The sequence below is a fragment of the Dipodomys spectabilis genome, unplaced genomic scaffold (assembly GCF_019054845.1).
Source record: "Dipodomys spectabilis isolate Male_0828 unplaced genomic scaffold, ASM1905484v1 ptg000019l, whole genome shotgun sequence".
Classification (NCBI taxonomy): Eukaryota; Metazoa; Chordata; class Mammalia; order Rodentia; family Heteromyidae; genus Dipodomys; species Dipodomys spectabilis.
In genome coordinates, this window is record NW_024870696.1 from 11,559,230 (window position 1) to 11,578,645 (window position 19,416).

At 40.9% G+C, this 19,416-nt stretch overlaps 1 protein-coding gene across 2 annotated transcripts in view; it reads right to left on the minus strand.

Annotated features, from left to right (window-relative positions):
* The window catches only part of Rgl1 (ral guanine nucleotide dissociation stimulator like 1), a 159,054-nt gene that overhangs the window by 56,771 nt on the left and 82,867 nt on the right, over window positions 1-19,416 (minus strand). For both annotated transcript variants that reach the window (XM_042674286.1, XM_042674285.1), the window contains exon 4: window positions 6,085-6,162. In XM_042674286.1, coding sequence (XP_042530220.1) covers window positions 6,085-6,162 — 78 coding nt within the window. The remainder of the gene's footprint in view (window positions 1-6,084; window positions 6,163-19,416) is intronic.

A 19,416-nucleotide genomic window follows, 5' to 3' on the forward strand; every position in this document is an offset into this window, starting at 1 on the left:
TCCTCTGATAAGTTGATTAGATCCATATTTAGAGATAGAGGAAAAGACAGGAAACTTGGTGCCTGTATAAACTGTCAGGATGATGCCCTGATTTATTTGAAAAATCAAATGAGACCTGGATATTTTTCTAAATCAATGGTGATTCCCTGACAGCACCCAACCTCCACCCAAGTCTACAAAGCCAATGGCAGGGGCTCTCAGAGGGGTGTTTACTTAGATGGTCACTGGACTCTGGCTGTCTGCTTCCCACCTGAAATCACAACAGGACAGAGTCATAGCAAAGAGAAACAGGAGCATTCCACCACGCCTCGCCTTTCCCCACAGGCAATGCTTTGGCTCAGCTCTTTATTTATGACCATGGTGAATAGCTGTGATGTCACCACGAATAATAAGCCAATCAAAGCCTATCTGTTGTTCTTCCTGTTTATCAGAGCAGTTATACTCTCTTTCCAAGAGAAAAAAAAGTGATGAAGGTTACTGCTCAAAAGTTTAAATATTTGGAACTCGTCCCTGTTTCAGTTTCTGAAAAATGAGATTAAAAAGTATCTTCACTACAAATCAGTGAGCATATATTTCAAGGGCTCATTTTCCAGATGAAGAAGCTGAAGTTGAAAGAGATGGGGTGATGGAGCCAAGGTCACATGGCTGGAGAGTGACAGAGTAAGAAGGGAGGAGCAATCTGAACTCTACTGGCTCTTGGCCAGGATCTTTCACCTTCCACCTGCTGACCAGCCAGGATGCGGACCACCTCAGCATTTCAGTCACCTCATTATTAAAAGGAACATAAATGTTTACAAACAGATATGCTTAGATGAACATAAAGAAGGTAGTGTTTCTTGAGTAATACAGCCTCCGGCATTATATAGTAGGCTTTTACCAAGACAGTTGACATTTAAGGGCAGATCCCTCAGAGAGAGGGGTTGTCTATGCATTCTAGGAAGTTTGGCATCCTCCGTAGCCTCTACCTACCAAATGCCAGTAGCACCACCACCACCACTCAAGTTAAGATAACCACGATGTTTTCAAACATTGCCAAATGTCCTGTGGTAGACAAAGTCACCCTGTTAAGAATCAGTGCCATATAGCCATACCTCCCAGACATCTATCAGCCATTGGAAAGCCTTTACTCATTGCCACAAGTCAGATGCCAGAGACCTGGGGAGACTGGGAAATGTGCAGTGTTGGATGTGTCTGGGAGAAGGTGAGTCCAGAGTTTCATCTGAGAACCACAGAGCTGTGATCTCATCAAATGAGACCTGGATATTTTTCTAAATCAATGGTGATTCCCTGACAGCACCCAACCTCCACCCAAGTCTACAAAGCCAATGGCAGGGGCTCTCAGAGGGGTGTTTACTTAGATGGTCACTGGACTCTGGCTGTCTGCTTCCCACCTACGAAGGGGAATATCAGAAGGATAGCTTCCAGAGGGGGGGGGGGGAGATAATGGTGAAGTTGAGATCAGAACTATAATGAAAGGAATAACCAGTGAAAAGGAAGAAAGGGCAAGGGAAGGAAGAAAGAGGCCACCAGGGAGGTGGGTTTTAACATTCCAGAATTTGCAGGACACAGCAACCCATTATAAAATAAACTGGTATATTTTCATGAGACATAATTTTTTTAAAAAGGCAACCCAGCTGGAGGAAAAGGGTCAAGAACTTTCCACCGAATCATTGTGAGGCTTTGGGAAAGGACCATTGTCCCCAGATGATGAACCCCTCAGGGGTGTTCTCTGAAGCTCTTTGTTAAAGCCTCCTATGCTGAACACTCTAAAGCCCTTTAAAGCAGCCCAGCCAGGAGTTTCACCCACATTAGTGTTCCTGGCATACAATGAATTTCAGCAGGTCTTTAAAATAATGACGTGACTTTTCACATTCACAGCACAATCCATTTTCTGAACTGTGCCCACCCCAAAACCGATTTAATCTCAAAACACTCTCTGGGAAACAGAAAAGATCTGGAGGTTTTTTGGATTTTACTCTTCTTGGGAGTTTAGCTTGTTAAGTGAATGGTAACTCCAGATTTGACTCAGAAGCAGCACACCTACACGGTAACTTGCTTGCATCTGGTCACAAAGTATGGGCTACACTTGATAAAGTGATCACTCAATTCTTAACAATATCTCTTCTGCATTTGTTTCAAAGCATCTACTACAAAAGGGTCTTTTTTCAAAAACTAGTATTTTATGTGAGATAGATATGTTTATGTATGTTATACATATAGATATATATTACATATGCCACATATATTGCATATGTGTACCACATATTTATACACTACACACACACACACACACACACACACACATACACACACAAAAAAAATGGAATTTTATTCATCTCTCAGGAAGAATAATATTATGTCATTTCCTGGGAAATGGATTCTGGAAAAATTATTTTAAATAAAGTAAATCAAGCTCAGAGAGACAAAGGGAGCATGTTTTCTTTCCTATGTGGAAGCTATATCTAAAATATAAACAACATATATGAAATCATATACAGGGCCATAGTATGGAGTTCTATGATGTAACTCCTTTGAAAAATTAACTGACAGTTTAACAAAATGAGTATCAGGAAGCTGAAGTATGTTTTCTGAGGCAGGTGGGGATACAGAAGGCAGACAAATAACCAGAGCACTGTTGGGCAAATACAGACCTACTACTCAATGTACACATGTGAACATGTTCTCATAAATTGGCATGTTAAATTGAAACCCCTTTGTACAACTCCTTAAAGATAGAGATTATTTAAAGATTTTTATTGGTGGGTCAGGGGCTTGAACTCTTGGCCTGGGTGCTGTCCCTCAGCTTTTCAGCTCAAGTCGAGTGCTCTACCACTTGGGCCACAACACCCCTTCCAATTTTCTAGTGGTTTATTGGAAATAAGAGTCTCATGGAGTTTCTTGCCTGGGCTGGCTTTGAACCACAATCCTCAGATCTCTGCCTCCTGAGTAGCTAGGATTACAGGCATGAGCCACTGGCTATTTAAAGATATTTAAAGGATATGTTAGTAAGTGTGCATGGATAATCATGATTTATTAACTCTGAAAGGCTTAGGAATCACTCAAGAATCTTGTTAAGATTCAGATTCTAAGAGGCTCCACCCCTGAGGTTCCTCATTTCTAATGAGCCTCCTGGTGACACTGATGTGGGCTCATGGTCACACCAGGTAGAAAGGTAAGTCTAATTCCCTCTGAAAACCAGCTGTCTGGATATACTGTTTCTCTCCTGTGAGAACTGTTTTCAGTACTGATGTTCAAGCTCCGGGACTCATGCTTGCTATGAGGCACTTTTACTGCTATGCTACATGTAGAGCCTTTTTCTGAAATGGTTATTGTCGAGTTAGAATTTCCTTTCTTACCCAGGTGGGCACTTGGATGTGATCCAAATATATTAGACTTCCCATAGTAGCTAGGATAACAGGCATGCACTGTCTACTTTTCTGTTGAGGAGCGGCAGGTGGGGATGTGGAGTGGTCTCAAGAACTTTTCTGCTTGGGATTGACATCATATCAGCATTTTTTCAATCTCAGCTTCCCAACTACCTAAGATTACCGTCAGAAGTCATTGGTACCCAACATTTAAGAGCATTTTAGAGCTAAATATCCATCACAACCCATCATGAGAAATTAAGAGTTCTTTCACAATGTAATTAACCGAGCTTTAGCTCCATGGATTCCCCCACTCCAAACATGTAAACCATGAAACAGCACTATCAATTCTGTGTTATTTCACCAAATTCCATGGGCACTAAATTTTTCTGCTCTGGTCCCACTGTTCCTTCTGCCAAACCATCCTCCAAATGTCCCCTCCTCCCAGAAGCTTTCCCCAGCCCTCTACAAACAATGCAACCCTCCCATCATACCTTGCCCTCGTCCCTCAGATGCCTACACTGGTGAGTCAGAAATTTTATAAAATTACAAAACTACATTGAACATAACTCAAGAGTTCTAAAAGTTCTGATTTCTGATTTCATCTGCTACTCGCTAAGGAAAGGAGACCATCAGTAAATTCTTCATGGAGTTAAAAACAAACGAAAAACACAGCCATACATAGCCCAAAAATTAAGAAAAGTGAGGGAAGGGGTGGGTGTGGAGTGATGGGTAGGCACGCTAAAAGGGTAACACGGATCAAGAAGCACTGTTAAAATAGCAACTCCTTGTTCAACTACTTAAAGAAAATAAAAATATATTTTTTAAAAATCCACCAGAGCCAGGTGCCTGTGGCTCACACCTATAATTCTAGCTACTCAGGAGGCTGAGATCTGAGGATCACGGTTCAAAGCCAGCCCGGGTAGGAAAGTCCATGAGACTCTTAGCTCCAATAAACCACTAGAAAACCAGAAGTGGCCCTGTGGCTCAAGCGGTAAAGCACTCACCTTGAGCTGAAGAGTGCAAGGACAGTGCCCAAGCCCAGAGTTCAAGCCCCACAACTGACCAAAAAAAAAAATCCACAGGACCTGTCCCCCAGACTTTTGGTCCCCCAAAAAGTATTTAATCAGAGGTTTGGGGCACTACTGCCTATATCCATACATCCATCACTCACCCCACAGTGGCCACCCACCTCTGCATCATGAGTGTTTCTTCAACATCTCCTAGATCATTCTAGATCATCTACATAAACAATCTCCCATTTAAAAAAAAATCACATACAAAAATAATAAAACCCCAGGTCACCCACTACCACCCACTACCCCAGACCCCATTTCTTAATTTCCCTTTAGACGTTTCAAAGTCTTTGCCCCTTTCATCCTCTTTTGGCCTAACTTCCAGCCACCAACACTGAGCTTGTCAGGGCCACCAAAATACATAAATAAATAGCAATGAAGAACAGCAGCCATTTTCCAGACTCCACGCGCTGGATCTATGGGCAGTTTTGATCCAGTGGGGCATCCTCCCTGAGTTCTAGACCCAATCCCTGGTGTTCCTGCTTCACCTTTCCCACAGCTGTTCTGTTCTCATCTCCTTTCCTAGATCCTCCATGTTCCTAACTCTGAACACTGAAGGGACTAAGGCCCAGATCCTGGTCATTCTTTTCTCTCCATGCTTCCTCCCTTTAAACTAAGGCTGCTCAAGTAGGGACCTCCACTCCAGATGGCTCCCTGACACCTAGATTCATCCAACTAACCCAAATTAACATGTCTAATAAGACAACCTCACTGATCCACACTCTCAGCCCAGCATGCTCTTCATTACTGATCTTTCTAGTGTCATACACTCAAGGTTCTAGCCTATCGGTTACTCAAACCACAGCCATTGGAGGCATCTGTGAACCCATCCACTGCAGCACATCTCTCAGCAGCAGAGGCTTGCTGACGCTGTTGCAGTCCATACTGCTGTCAGTCCTTGCCTGGATATAGGGGACCTAACCAGCCTCCCTGACCTGGCCCTTTCCCCTAGCCCTGCTGCCCACCATCTATGTTCCAGAGCTGGAGCAAACCTTTTGGGATATAAGTTAGGCCACAGCATGGTTCTCAAAACCTAAATCAAATCCAATGTCCTTCCCAATGTCCTTAACATCTTCAGGTGGTCTAGTCCACCACCACCTTATATAAGCCCTCTTTCTCCCCTCCCACCCCCGGGGTCTTGCAGCTTATATACTATGCTTCTCCAACACCGTTTCTGCCTTGGAGCTGTTCTACAGCCCTCAGCCTGATTATTCACAGGGTTATGTGGCAACTCATGCAGCTGTATTCACAGATTGCCAGATCAGGACCCCTGCCAGGATATTACATGTGACCAATCACACCATCAGAACCTATCTGCCACCTGTTTCATTCTTCTTCATGTTTCTGTGTTTGCTCTTTGTTTCTCTCCACTAAAAGACCAACTTCATAAGAACTAAAACTTTTTTTTAATGTTCACTAGTTTATCTTGTATCCCTTAGAACAGTGCCTGGCAAATAAGAGGTGCTGGATACATTTTTATGGGCTAAATAAATGGACATTAAGTAGATCATCAAAAATAAGTCTATGCTTAGATATTCTAGCAGAGATCATGGCAGTATTCCGAAGGAAAAGCTAGCTCTGCTATACTACATTCTCTATTGCACTGTCTGCATGAGATCTCAGGGTAGGAAGAAAATACTCACTTCCTGATCACTGTCCTGGACTCTGCAGAGCTCTGGCTTCCATCTTCTTCACAGTTTGGGCTTGTTAGGTTTCCATACCTTCAAGACAGAAAAATAAGTGAGCAAAAACAGTGGGGTTGAAAAACTACTCTTTCCAATGTCAACCAGAAAATAACAGTCATTCTTTTGGCTTGAAGTCTGTACCTCACACTCTAATTTGGCTTGCTTGCTCATGGCTGGCATGAAATGAGCAATGCCTCCTGCCTGGCATTTTGCTAGTTAATTGGGCATGGAATCGTACAGATTTTCTTATTTTGACTGACTTCAAACCTTGATCCTCAGACCTCAGTCTCCTGAGTAGCTAGAATTAGAAGCACGAGCTACCAACACCTAGCTATTCATCAATTATTTTCAAGAGTAATTAACAATGGCAATCATTTAGGAAATAGCTGAAAATATTAATGAAATAGCTGAACATGATACAGTATTATCGAATCAACAGTCACTTAATGGGTACATTTGCATATTCCAAACAGGAAAGTGATTTGATAATCACACTACACAAAACTTTCTTTTCTGGTACTGAGTTTTGAGCTCAAGACCTCATATTTGGTAGACAGGCACCTTACCACTTAAGCACACCCCCAACCCTTTTCGGCCTTAGTTATTTTTCAAGTAGACTTGTGTTGTTGTCCAGGTCCTGGGGTAGACCATGATCTTCCTGCATATGCCTGCCATGTAGCTGGGCTCACAGCTTACTGATTGAGAGGAAGGTCTTACTAACTTTCGCCCCAGCTGGCCTTGGACCATGATCCTCAGAGTAGCTGGAATTACAGGTGTGAATCACCAGAACTAGCCTAAAATCTTCCCTTCATATTTAACATTTCTACGAATTTTTGTAGATTGTTGATGTCAATGGGAGAATCAGACACTATGTGACACAAAACAGGCAGATTCCTCTGGAATTCTGCTGCATACAGCCTATACTCCTGCCCTCTGCTTCGTCCACACAAGAGACATATGGCTCTGTAGGTACTGTTTCAGAGCTCGAGCCATATGTGGGCATAAAATAGTATCTCCACATTATACCTGAGAGTCTAATCTCCTTCAGGACGAGTCCTGTTTGGTGGGGGGAGACTGGGAAATAACTCTAGGCCCTCAAACAAGTGTTGGGATACAAAAAAGGGACGGAATATGACGTTGTATCGTGGGCTTGCAGGAGAATAGCCGTGGATAGTGCAAGCCACGCTGGTCTAGACTCAACACCTGAGGAAGGGGGCTTAGAGGCTGGATGTTTTTAGGAAGCAGTAAATGCTTTGGTTTTCAAATTTTACTCAACATATTGAGCAATTGCTATGTATATGATTAGCTGTTCTTCCAACTCCACATGTGAGCAAGCCCATTTTGTACAAAAACATCATGTTGTGTTTGGTTCCGAGGACATTTAGTATATTCACATTGAGTTCTGGAGCGGGAATCTTTCTGTTAACTTCTAATGCCTAGACTATTTCTGCAGTGTTTCCTTCTAACGAGAAAGAATTCACAGTCCCTGAAGGCTTAAATTAATTCAACCAGTCCCTGGTTGTCTGCCTCAAGGTTTGGATAACAAAAATTCTATAATTGGTGGGTTTACATTTTTAAAGAGCACACTCTTGTCTTCGATAATGGGATTAAAGGCCCTTAGTACCCTTATGGCTCCTTGTTCCTGGGATTTACAAATCCTTTTAAATATAAAAGCTCACCATCTGCCTTGACCAAATGCCAGTCCATCTGGTGTCCCTTTCACCCCATCTTGGTAGGTTCCAGTTGGTGCCCTTAGGCACTCTGCCCCCCACCTGCTCCTTTCTCCAGCTCATCAGCCTTATGGATTTCTTGGCCTCACAAAGATAGTTTCCACTGGTCTCCACCCTCCCTGTTCCTCTTCATTCTGTGCTGCACCTATTTACAGGACTTCCGGAGCTACCCTTTGCTCTTCCTGAGATAAGAACTGAGTCAGATTAAGATATCCTCCACCCCCCCACCCCCACTTGAGCCAAGTAGGGATGGGAAATGAGGTTTATGGGTAAATAAATAGAATAGGAGTGTTTTTGGCTCTATGCTTGACCACCATCGTAGTGAACTCTGTCCTCTTGTTCTCTTACAACAGACTTGGTGGTTTGCAGAAGCTGGAAAGATTAGGGTGGGTACAGTGAAGAGGAAGACTCTTGGAAAACCACTGTGCCTCATAAACTATCTGACTACAGTGACCCGTGAACTCTTCTCCTGCCAGCCCTCTAGGACAAAATGTGGGACTTAATCGTTGTTTTTGCCACAATAATTAGTCTACGCATTCTCTCTGGTTATTCTTTATCTTCCAATTGGAAACTACAAGAGATTGAACTAAAAAAGAAAAACCCTTTCAAGAGAAAGACATACACTTTACTGTCCCTGATATTGTTCTTTTCAAAGAGGTTTTTACTAAGCTTCCAGGATCTCCTAGTCATTCCTCTCTACCTTAGCTTCTTTCCTCCTCTTTTCCTGAACTTTCCAAGAGCTAAAGTAGATGCTTGATGGCACCAATACCTATCATAATCCCACAGAAAATGTGAACAAACAGTGCCAATAATCTGCCGATAACAAAGTTCTTGCTCATTAGCTAATACCATCCCTCGGCAATTGCTGAGAAGATCACATAGCTATCTCTGGCTACTGGAGTGCCCACAAGCTCACAATCAGGACAGGAGTGATCATCTGATAATAACTGGGAGACCTGTAATATACATCAATAATAAGGTATGGGTGGCAGCACACATGGTCCAGATGCTTAGGCTCAGATCTTGCAAGTATCCTTGCCTCTCTTCCACCCAATCAATCAGAAGACTCTTTGGCTTTACCTTAACAACATACCCTGAATCCACACACTCCCATCCCTTCTATTGCTTCCATCACCATCTTTGAATTGGGTCAATGTAAGTCTCTTCGCATTGCCCCAGTCACAGCCATCCTGGTAAACGTAAACCAGATTCAGCTCCACTCAAGTTCTCCTACAACTCTCATCTGAGAAAAAGTCAAGGTCTTGATCTTCTCACAAAGCCCAACAGCTGTACCCATCTCTCACAGTTCCTATTCTCTCACTCACTGGCTCCCAGCCCCACTGGATCCTCCTGCCCTTACCCAGCAGGCGACCCCACCTCAAAATCTACATTTGCTTCTGCCTCTTTCCCATACTTATGCCAATGCTGGCTTCCACAAATGTTACCTTATCAGTGCGGCCTGAGCATCCTATTTAAAATTCAAATCAACTTGAACATCATCCCCTTTGCCACCTTATTGTTTTCTAACACCCCAATATACTCTAAAATGACTATCATTATTGTGATAATCATAATTGTGAAAATGACTATCATTATTGTCCATGAGAATGGTAAACTCTATGTGAACAGGATTTTGGTCTCTTTGGCACTCACACACGTGGTAGTTCTGAGTAAATGAGCCTCCAGGGGCTTCCAGAAACAGACATAACACATCTCCCCATCACTGGGTTCAGACTTGCCTCTGCTTATTTAAGTGTCTTCGTCTTGCTGTGCCTTCATTTCTGAGGGCTTAGGAGCATAAAGAGCTTAGGAACACAAAAATACATAATTATTCAATAGATCTAAAACTAAGATAAAAACAAGCTTTAAGAATTTTAAGATGGAGATCTTGAAGGTATCAACAGTACAAAAACATGGATAAGTATATGTACTGCTACACAGCAAGCTTCTTATGCGCAGGATAAGAGCACAGAGCATAACCCTCTGAAACTTAAAGGACCGGGCAGGGATGTTCACTTAGCCCTGAACCTTTCTTATCATTGAGGAGAATAAATGCTTTACAGCAAAAAAGATAAACTAGCTTTGGGGATCAAGAACTCTTTCATGTTTGTCTGAGAGTAAAGTTTTACTAGATTAAGAATGTTACTTTGATGTTTCTCTAAACCTGCACATATCAAAAATCAAAGTCAAGTTCAATTATTTTACTCCAGGTTAGTAAATAAAGGGTGTGTATATGTGTGTTTAATTAACAGCAGTACAAAAGCTACAGACAAACCTGTCAGCAATGCCATCTCCAATTTCAGCAAAGCCTCCCTAGGATTTAAGATCAAAGCCTTAACATCTTAAGAGGGCTTACCAGTGAGCAATTGCCCTTCTTTAAATGGCAACTTATAAAACTTAAATCAAAATACAAATTGTCAGATGACTTTCAACATAGTATTCTCTGTTATCACAAGGCAAAAGAAAGATTTACAAATACCTCCTAAGTACAGCCTTAGGCAGTTATATGCTGAAGCCTAAAAATTACTAGAAAAAAGAAAAGAAAAAAAGTCAACATACTGTTTAATTGGCTGCTGATAGTTAAACAGGAAAGAATTATTTTTCAGAGGGGATGTCCATATTCTGGAGCCCATCTGGGAAGCAAAATATTTCATTTGTGTTGCGATCTGAGGATTGCAGTTCAAAGCCAGCCTGGACAGGAAAGTCCATGAGACTCTTATCTCCAATAAACCACTAGAAAACCGGAAGTGGCACTGTGGCTTAAGCAGTAGAGTGCTTGCCTTGAGCTGAAGAGCGCAGGGACAGCATCCAAGCCCAGAGTTCAAGCCCCACAACCGACCAAAAAAAAGAAAGAAAGAAACCCAAAGATAAAGTTGTCCCCTAGGACAAGACTGTGTTTGGGCCCCATCCTCACCTTTGTTCTAGGACAATAAAGTCTCAACAACAGACAGGACAGAGGAAATCCTGAAAAACTTCTTAGACTCTACTTGAGTCTGGCCAATGAGCCAATAATAATAGCACTAACAATTATTTATCTGCCTGGCACTGTGTTTTACAGGGTGGTTTCATTTCATTCTCAGGTTAATCCTATAAGGTGATGTTATTTCAATCTTACAGGTGAGACAAATGAGGAGATCTTAGGTAATAAACCTTGGAAGACACAGCCAGTAAGTGAAGCAGGGATTTGGATCTTGACCAGAAAGCCCTAGAGCCCAGTTTCAGTCACTACCCTCCCACACAAGCTATAAGATCATATTTACCTATTCATTTTATGTCTCTCTCACCACATCATAACACTTCAAGATTAGAACCAATGAGCCATTCCTACATTCATTCATTCACTCACTTATTCATTCTTGTACTCATTCAATGAGGATTGTTTTCAAACACTATGCCATTCTGGCCATGAAGAATATATCATTGAACAAACCGAAAGTCCCTGTTGTAGAAGGGACAGATAGAAAAGAATCTAATAATTGTTCATACATACTAATCCAGTAAGTGAAAGCACAATGAAGAGAAATAAAGCAAAGTAAGAGTTCCTGGGCATGACACAAGGTCATGTGGGGTGCTCAGGGAAGGCCCAATTTGTAGGTGATTTAAGGTGGTGAAGCAATGAGTCTTGTAGATAGATGTCTAAGGAAAGAGTCTCACAACAGTGGGAAGAGCTGGTATAAAGCCTTGGATCAGCAGCAGGATGGTGTTGTTAAGGCTGGCGAGAAGCAGAGTGAATAGGGGGGAAGCATGAAGGAAACAGGGACAGGTCAGAGAGCCTGTGGCAAGATTGCTGCAAGTCTTTCATTTTAGTTTTTTATCTTGCTTACTGCTGAACCTCAGAGCTTGCACATGGGTCACACTTAATAAACACTATGTTTTCTTCTACTTCTATGAATAAGAAAAGGCTGTGGGGAGGAAAAGGGGAAGGAGGTACTTATTGGGGATGGTGAAATAACAGAAGGCAGGAAAATACAGACCTCACAGGAAGCTGCTGACTCCAGGACCTCAGGGAGTCTTTGCTTTTTAATAAACTCCAACCTTGAAACATTTAGGTATTTTTCTTTAACTGACCCATAGAACACAGGTCAAGTATGAGAAAAATGTCCAGTAGCTGACCTTGACTCAGGAGAATTACATGGCTGGAATAGCCTGCAGATGTCTGGAACACCACAGAACGCCATAGTGAAGACTTTGGGCTGAGGACCACAGATCAGCTACAGGGGTTTTGAAATCATAGAAATAATATCCATCATAGCAGGCACCTCTTCACTCAAGTCTGACCAAGAATTAGGTCAAAGCCACCAAGCCCACCTTGCAAAAGTCCTATTCCCATTGTGAAGCTGGTTGCTCAAGAGAAAGCCAAGGATCAAAAACAAGAAGGCAAATATGTTTTCTCCTGCAGAAAGGAAGAACTCAAAAGTTTGACCAGAGAACCCCATGCTGTGCCTTCCACTCATGAGGTCTGGATCTCTAGGAAAAGTTTTCTCATGGTTGGAAAAGGCTAGAAGAGGGCTAGTGGCATGGTTCAAGATGTAGAGCACTTGACCTACTAATAGGGTTCTATTTCCAGCATGAAAGAAAAGAAGAAAAAAAGTAATGGAGGAGTAGAGGAAAGGAAGAAAGAAGAGAAGAAAAGGGCAGGGTTGGGGGGGGAAGAAAGGGGGGAGGGTCAAAGATGAATTTAAAATCTTCCAGTTATTGCTGAGGGCAAATTAAGCCTCCCTGGCTAAGAATAAAAGATGGCGACCAGAATTGGAAGGAAATGACTCAATAAGACACATGTGCCCTTCATAGCTATGGCTCAGGTATGTAGCCCCCCCATCCTCAGCCTCCATCCAAATCGGGAACCCTTTCTATTCTTGTGTCTGGAGATACGGCTTCCAGTCACGGAGCAATTTCCACACTTGGTGTTTTGAGGCAGGCAAACCAATCACAAGACATGACACAAAGCGTATCCATTCTTTGACCAATGAGACCAGGAGCTTACACTAAGGGACAGAGACATCTATCTTGGGCCCTGAAGAGAGGCCTCAGAAACCAGGCTCTGAGGAGCTAAATATTCTTTTGATTTGTTGTTTCTTTTGCTTTCAAGTAAACGTGTTCTTCTGCTTTAAACACTCTCCTGCCCTTTAATTCTTTAATTGGCAGATAAAATGAACCTGAATATTAGAACCCTAGACAGTATCACTGCCTTTCCCTTTCCTCTCAGTTTTGTAGTTTAGAACTATAGCATAGCTTAAAAAAAAAAAAAAACAAGCTGGCGGCAATTCAATATTCTTTTTGAAGATGGAGGGGAAAGAGGAGAAAAAAGAGGAGGAAGAAGAAGAGGAGGAGGGGAAGATAACTGCATGCCATTTTTGTTTTGTTTTGAAAATATAAAAGCACGATTTCATGGAAACATTTTTTTATCTCTAAGTTTTATAAATCCAGTTTCAGGAAAAGGAAGTCTGTCTGGTTGTGAACTGTAGCGAAACTCGAACAACATCCTTCTATCCCTCTAACCAGGGCTGTCGCTCCAATCCCCTCCACCCCATAATGCCAGGGCTCTGGAGTCACCAACCATTCCCATGGCACTGCTGGGTGGAAGTCAGGACCACTTGGGGAAAAAAAATCAATAGCTAACCAAGCCACAAGGAAAGAAAACTTATTCCCATTTTCTTCGTGTGATTATGGGTGGGGGGAAAGGGTGTTATTCTAAAATAGTACCAGTTTAAAAGCTTTCTGGTTATCCCAAGCAATTGGCATAGTTACAGGGAAAAAATAGTAACAATGCTTGTGGCCCAGCTGAGTCTTTTGTTTCCTGCCTGGCTTCCGGCAGGTGAGTGTGGAGGCCACAGCTGACCAGGGCAGGAGGCTCTGAATAGAACAAAGGTGAAGGCAAACACCCGACCTTCCACATCCTTGAGTCTCTGTGCACTCAATTGTTGGAGTCAATCTATTTAACAAGATTTCCTTGGTTGTTTTGTTTTTTTTTTAAATCATTCTTGCTCCAACAAATTTATTATGTTATTCAAACAAGTTTACTATCCCAATGGTTTTGTATGTCTGGTCTGACCCAGGTCTCAGGGAGCTAAAATCAAGTAGCCATCAAGTTACAGGTTCTTTCTAGAGCCTCTAGGAATAAACTGTCTTCCCTATGGACTTGCTGGTCCCTTCCTTTCCTCAAGCCAGCAACACAGCATCCCTCTGATCCTGTTTCCATCCTTCTAGCTCTTTCTCTGATTCTATCTTTGATAAAAACCCAGCTGATCACTCAATAATTCAAAAATAATCTCCCTATTTTAAAGTTGATTAGCAACCATAATACCATCAGCAACCTCAATTCCCTTTGCCACAAAACCAAACAAATGCATAGGTTCTAAAGCTTCAAATGTAACATCTATGAGGGGGCAGTGACTGGTTTCCTTGCATAAATGGATGAAATCATTATCAGAGTTGTATCTTCAATTTTCCAAGCTAAGTACTTCTTCACCAGATAAAGTATGAACCAGAAAGAGCATGAGGCCTTCACAGAGGTTGTGCCCTACCAAGTATTCAGTGTTCTTTTCTATTTGGAGACATTTCAATATCCAAAGATTCACGTAGTTCTTGTTGCAATCCTCTTCTTCATTTATACCAGCCAATGGTTTCATTTTACTCAGTCGCAGAAATATGATCTGCATGCAATTTGTCTTTAATGCATAACATATTCAAGAGTTTATTATGCCCAAGGATTCCTCAACACCCAGACCTGAATACTCAACCTTCTCCACCATGAATATTAAGAAATAGTTTTCATGCATTTCATTAAAATGCAGCATGCATGTCTGCATGTTAAGCCAGGAATAAAGCAATGTTAAAGTTTCCAGAATGCTTTCTCACTAAATACATGACATGTGCATGCTGGAGCCAACTAATCAAAAAAATCTTGTCTTTTTTTTCCACTTGGGGGCTGGAGAGGACAAACATTCTACTTGTTTCCATTTGGCCCTGTGGGCAGTTTGGGGAAGAGAGTTACTATAATTAATGGAGGATGGTATGACAGTATTTTGAAAAACTTTCCTATGCAAGTGATGGGAGTTAAACATTAATAAATCACTCTGGGGATAACCAGAAATATAAAAAGTTATAAGTTCATTGATAATAATTAAGTATAAGTGTTAATTGTGTAAGAGACCCACAGTGGGGGTGGATAAGGTCACTAGAGCAGGTCAACATGAGCCTCTCCAACATCTGCTTCCAACAGCAGATCTGGAAGAACAGAAGGGAGATAACGGAAACCTTGCCTCCTACTTAAAGAATTAGAAGGAATCTTTTTACTTGTGTGAGTGCTGTGTGCCAGCAGGCATCTATAAATACTTGGCAAGTGCCTAGTCTAATCTCAGCACTAAATAAAAACTTAATTATTTTTAAGTGAGGTTTAACAAAAAGTAATTCAGAACATATATGCAACTCAAAAATGCTCAGCCAGGTTCTCATACTAAGAAACATTTGGGAACTGAATAGATTTGTATTGCTTTCTACCAAATGTTTAGTACACCACCTCATAGAGAATTGCTTCAGCAGAGCTCAAGAAATGCTGTTTCTAAGCAAAACTGAATGAGGTAGTGAGGTAGTGACTAAAGAGTACTTCCCAAACCACCTCTTCCTTTAAAAATGACATTTAAAAATCATGGGAGGTGACATGGTACACTTGGAAAGAGCTTCTGTGTCAGAAAGAGGGAGAATAGGCTTTAATTCCAGCTCTGTCACTGGCTAGTTGAATGGTTCTGAGCCACAGTGCTCTCATCTGTAAACATGGGGTTATAATAAGTAAACGAAATGAGATAAAGTCTGTGAAAACACATGGCAAGCAAACATGGGAAGAAGAGATGAGTTCAAAGACCCACTGAATTAGCCTCTTCTCTGTGACATAAATAAGCAAAGTCAAGTTTTAAAGCATAGGTTTACAGATGGCTTCAACCTTTAACCTCCCCAAGAGTCTTCCTCTGGGAAAGTTCAGTTGAAATGAAAGGAGTAACCCAGAACGCTACTCAGTGCTTCCCACCATGCGACCCAAGTGCCACAAGTGGTTTGACCAAGGTTTCTAGAGGCCTAGACCTGCTCTGTACCTTGTTGACATTCTGCCTATTTCTGCTGTCAGAAAATGTTCAAGAAATAGTCCTAAAGTAGTCTCTGTGTCACCTCCCTGAAGAAAAATCTCCATACTTGTATACATGGTGGATTTCTCAGTACAGTTGAGGTTGGACATTTTCAGTGGCATTTAACTGAACCTGGTTCTTTTTCAAGTGGTACAGTGGGAAGAACCGTTTTTTGTTTTTTTTTTTTTTTTTTTTTGAGGGAATGTATGCTTGAAGATAGAGCAAATAAAATCTCAAAGTACCAATGCAAATAGTTAACCCCAAATTACGTAAGTTCCTCTTAGATAAGAGGAAAACCAATGTAGCCTAGAATTGACTTGGCCATGGCTAAGAAACGTAGGAAACTAGGGCCCTTATATGTAAAGGACATAGTAAACAAATGGAACCAACCAAAAATTCACACCATTGTCCATTTATCATTCACACAGGCCCCTGTTAGCAAAATGAACAGACTTATAAACAGATTTTTAAAAAGAACTCTCTGAAAGCAAACAGTTCTATACAAGAAGCCACAATTGGTAACTCTGAAGGGAAATTGAAGCTTGACTTCAATTAAGCTGATCTCTGGTAGGAAATAAATATTGCAGCATCTGCCTTCAATCTATTCTTGACTGGTTATTATAGGATTAGCACTTGCTATAATAACTTCTTAGTGTTAATTTCACAAAATATAGGCAATCTATTAAGAAACAAAAAGAAGTAACTTAAAAATTGTATGAGGCCCATAAACAAGTTTAACATACTTAACATAATCTACTCTCATGAAAATAACATTCCTAATGCTTAAATTCAGAAGAGGCGTTTATTCAGAATTGAATAAAATTACTTCCTCCTAATTATCAACATCAAAAGTTCCAACAACCCATTTAGAAATGAAGTGTTTCACAGAATGTGCGTTTTAGTTCAATTTAATCAGGATTGAAGCCTACCCACAGAAAATCTAAGTGTGAGGAAGAAATATTCATGTTGAGATTGGTATAAATGGACAATCTAAGTTTCTGCAAAGAAAGCAAAACAAATGGGACTTATTTCTCTGAACAGCAAGCCTTGCTTCATCTGCTTCATCAGGCCTACATATTAGGGCGTCATTTTACACCAAGAGCTGCTATCTACTTGCTCTATAAGTGCCAATCCTATTTTTTGCAGTAAAATATGAAGGACTGATCTCAGTTTTATAGGAGAAGCATATGTAATTTGAGAGGTCCTTTCAAAGAAAAAGAATACAATATTAAAAACATAAAGTTATGTAGAATATATTGCAAAGTGGGGGATCCTGGAGATTAAGTACTAGCAGCTTCCTAATAAATCCACTGCAGAGAAAAAAAACTAAGTCTTATATTCTGAGTTCCACCTGCGTGAGTTCTATATAGTCTGTGGGTGTTCACTACATGATTCCCCTCTTTTCAGAAGCAAGCCAAGTTTGAGCCCATTCAAAGGGTACAAAATAAATCTTAACTCTTCATTCAGTTCTATCTTAAATGGTAGTGTGAATTCAATGCCACTTAAACTTACCTTGATTCTGTTATTTAATAATTGCCATCCAGGCTGTATTTTTTTAAATCCTAATATGTCTATTCATAGAAAAACAAAGTCAAGTTTTTAAAACTGGTCAAATAAAAGCTGGATGTCTACCAGCCATAGACTAAACACTCTGGTTCCTGTATGTGTGTCCACTGTTTGGATGGACAGCAGAACTCACGCGTCCTTCTTTGTCCATCATGAACATCTGTGGCCTATTAGCAATGGAATTGGCCCCTAAGTAGAAGAGGTTACCAATTCCAAAGGAAACTTGTACAAGTGTTTTAAGGTTTTAAAGATTGTGAGCTATTTCCTCATATTGTCTACCAATAGTTAGCATTACCAATAGTTAGCATACTGCATCTTTTTATAAGTATGAACTACCAAAACAAAGTCACATAATTGTCCAATTTCTATGTATAAGCACGAACTATTATATAAGTAAGCCAGCAATGATAAAAATGACTCACCAGTCCTACAAGTTTACATTCCAGGATTAATATGCTGTCATACTATTCAATATATATTTGTGAAAATGGAAGTAGAAAATTGAGGGGATGAGTGGGTTTGGGGGAGATGCAGGAAAATGACAGAAGGGTGACATTGATCAAAATGCATTATAGTCATAAACTGACATGTTTAATTTAAATTCCTTTGTATAACTGCATTAAAATAAGTTTGAAAAGTAAATAAATTGGCAAGAATTGCTATACAAAAACAACAACAACAAAAATACAGAACTTCTTGATCTGTTTCCCAGGGTCCCATAACCAAATGAATGGTTGATATAAAACAACAAAACAAAACATCTACTGAGTGTTTCTGAATATGAATAAAAGAATAAAAACAGGGGCTGGGAATACGGCTTAGTGGCAGAGTGCTTGCCTCACATGCATGAGGCCCTGGGTTCAATTCTTCAGTACCATGTAAACAAAAATAAAAGAAAAAAAAGAATAAAAGCAGATCCAGATAGTCTCATTCTACCCTATAAAAAGACTACTGCTGTAGTTTGCATCCTGAATATTCTCACTGGGCCACTGAGAAGTGGTAGAACCTTTAACACAAGATCACTTTGGTGAACAGCTTTGCTCCAGTATTCAGTGACTATGACAAGCCTAAAAAGCATACACTGAAGCAGACACCAGTGGCTCATGCCTGTAATCCTAGCTACTCACGAGGCTGAGATCTGAAGATTGTGGTTCAAAGCCAGCCCTGGCAGGAAAAGTCATGAAACTTTCATCTCCAATAAATCACCAGAAAACCAGAAGTGTTGCTGTGGCTCAAGTGGTATCTGAAGAGCTCAGGGGCAGCACTCAGGCCCAGAGTTCAAGCCCCACGACAGACCAAAAAACCATACACTGATCATGAACTGGAACTTCCAAAACTCTGAGCCAAAATAAACTTCTTGTGTTTATCACTTTATCTGAGGTTATTATTATAGTGATAGAAAGCTGACCGACAACTAATTTGGGGACACTGTTGTCCATAAGTTTACTTATGCTGGAATAGAAACTTGATTGTTAAAGTCCTAAAAGCTGAGATAAAATGTTTAGTATTACTATTAAGAAGTAGACAACATTTAAAGCCAACGAACAAATTAAGAAAGGACTTGTTTTTCTTTTGCCAGTCTTGAGGCTCAAACTCTGGGCCTGGGTGCTGTCTCTGAGTTTCTTTTGAGGCGAGCATTCTACTGCTTGAGTGACAGAGGCATTTCCAGCTTTTCTGAGTAGTTTATTGGAGAGAAGAGTCTCATGGAGTTTCCTGCCTGGGCTGGCTTCTAACCACAATCCTTAGATCTTAGCCTCCTGTGTAGCTAGGACTATAGGAGCAAGCCAATAGAGCCCAGCTTAACAAAGAACATTTTTGACAATAAGCAAAACCTTGATTTCCTTAGTACACAAAAAAATTCATATTAGATAGCAATA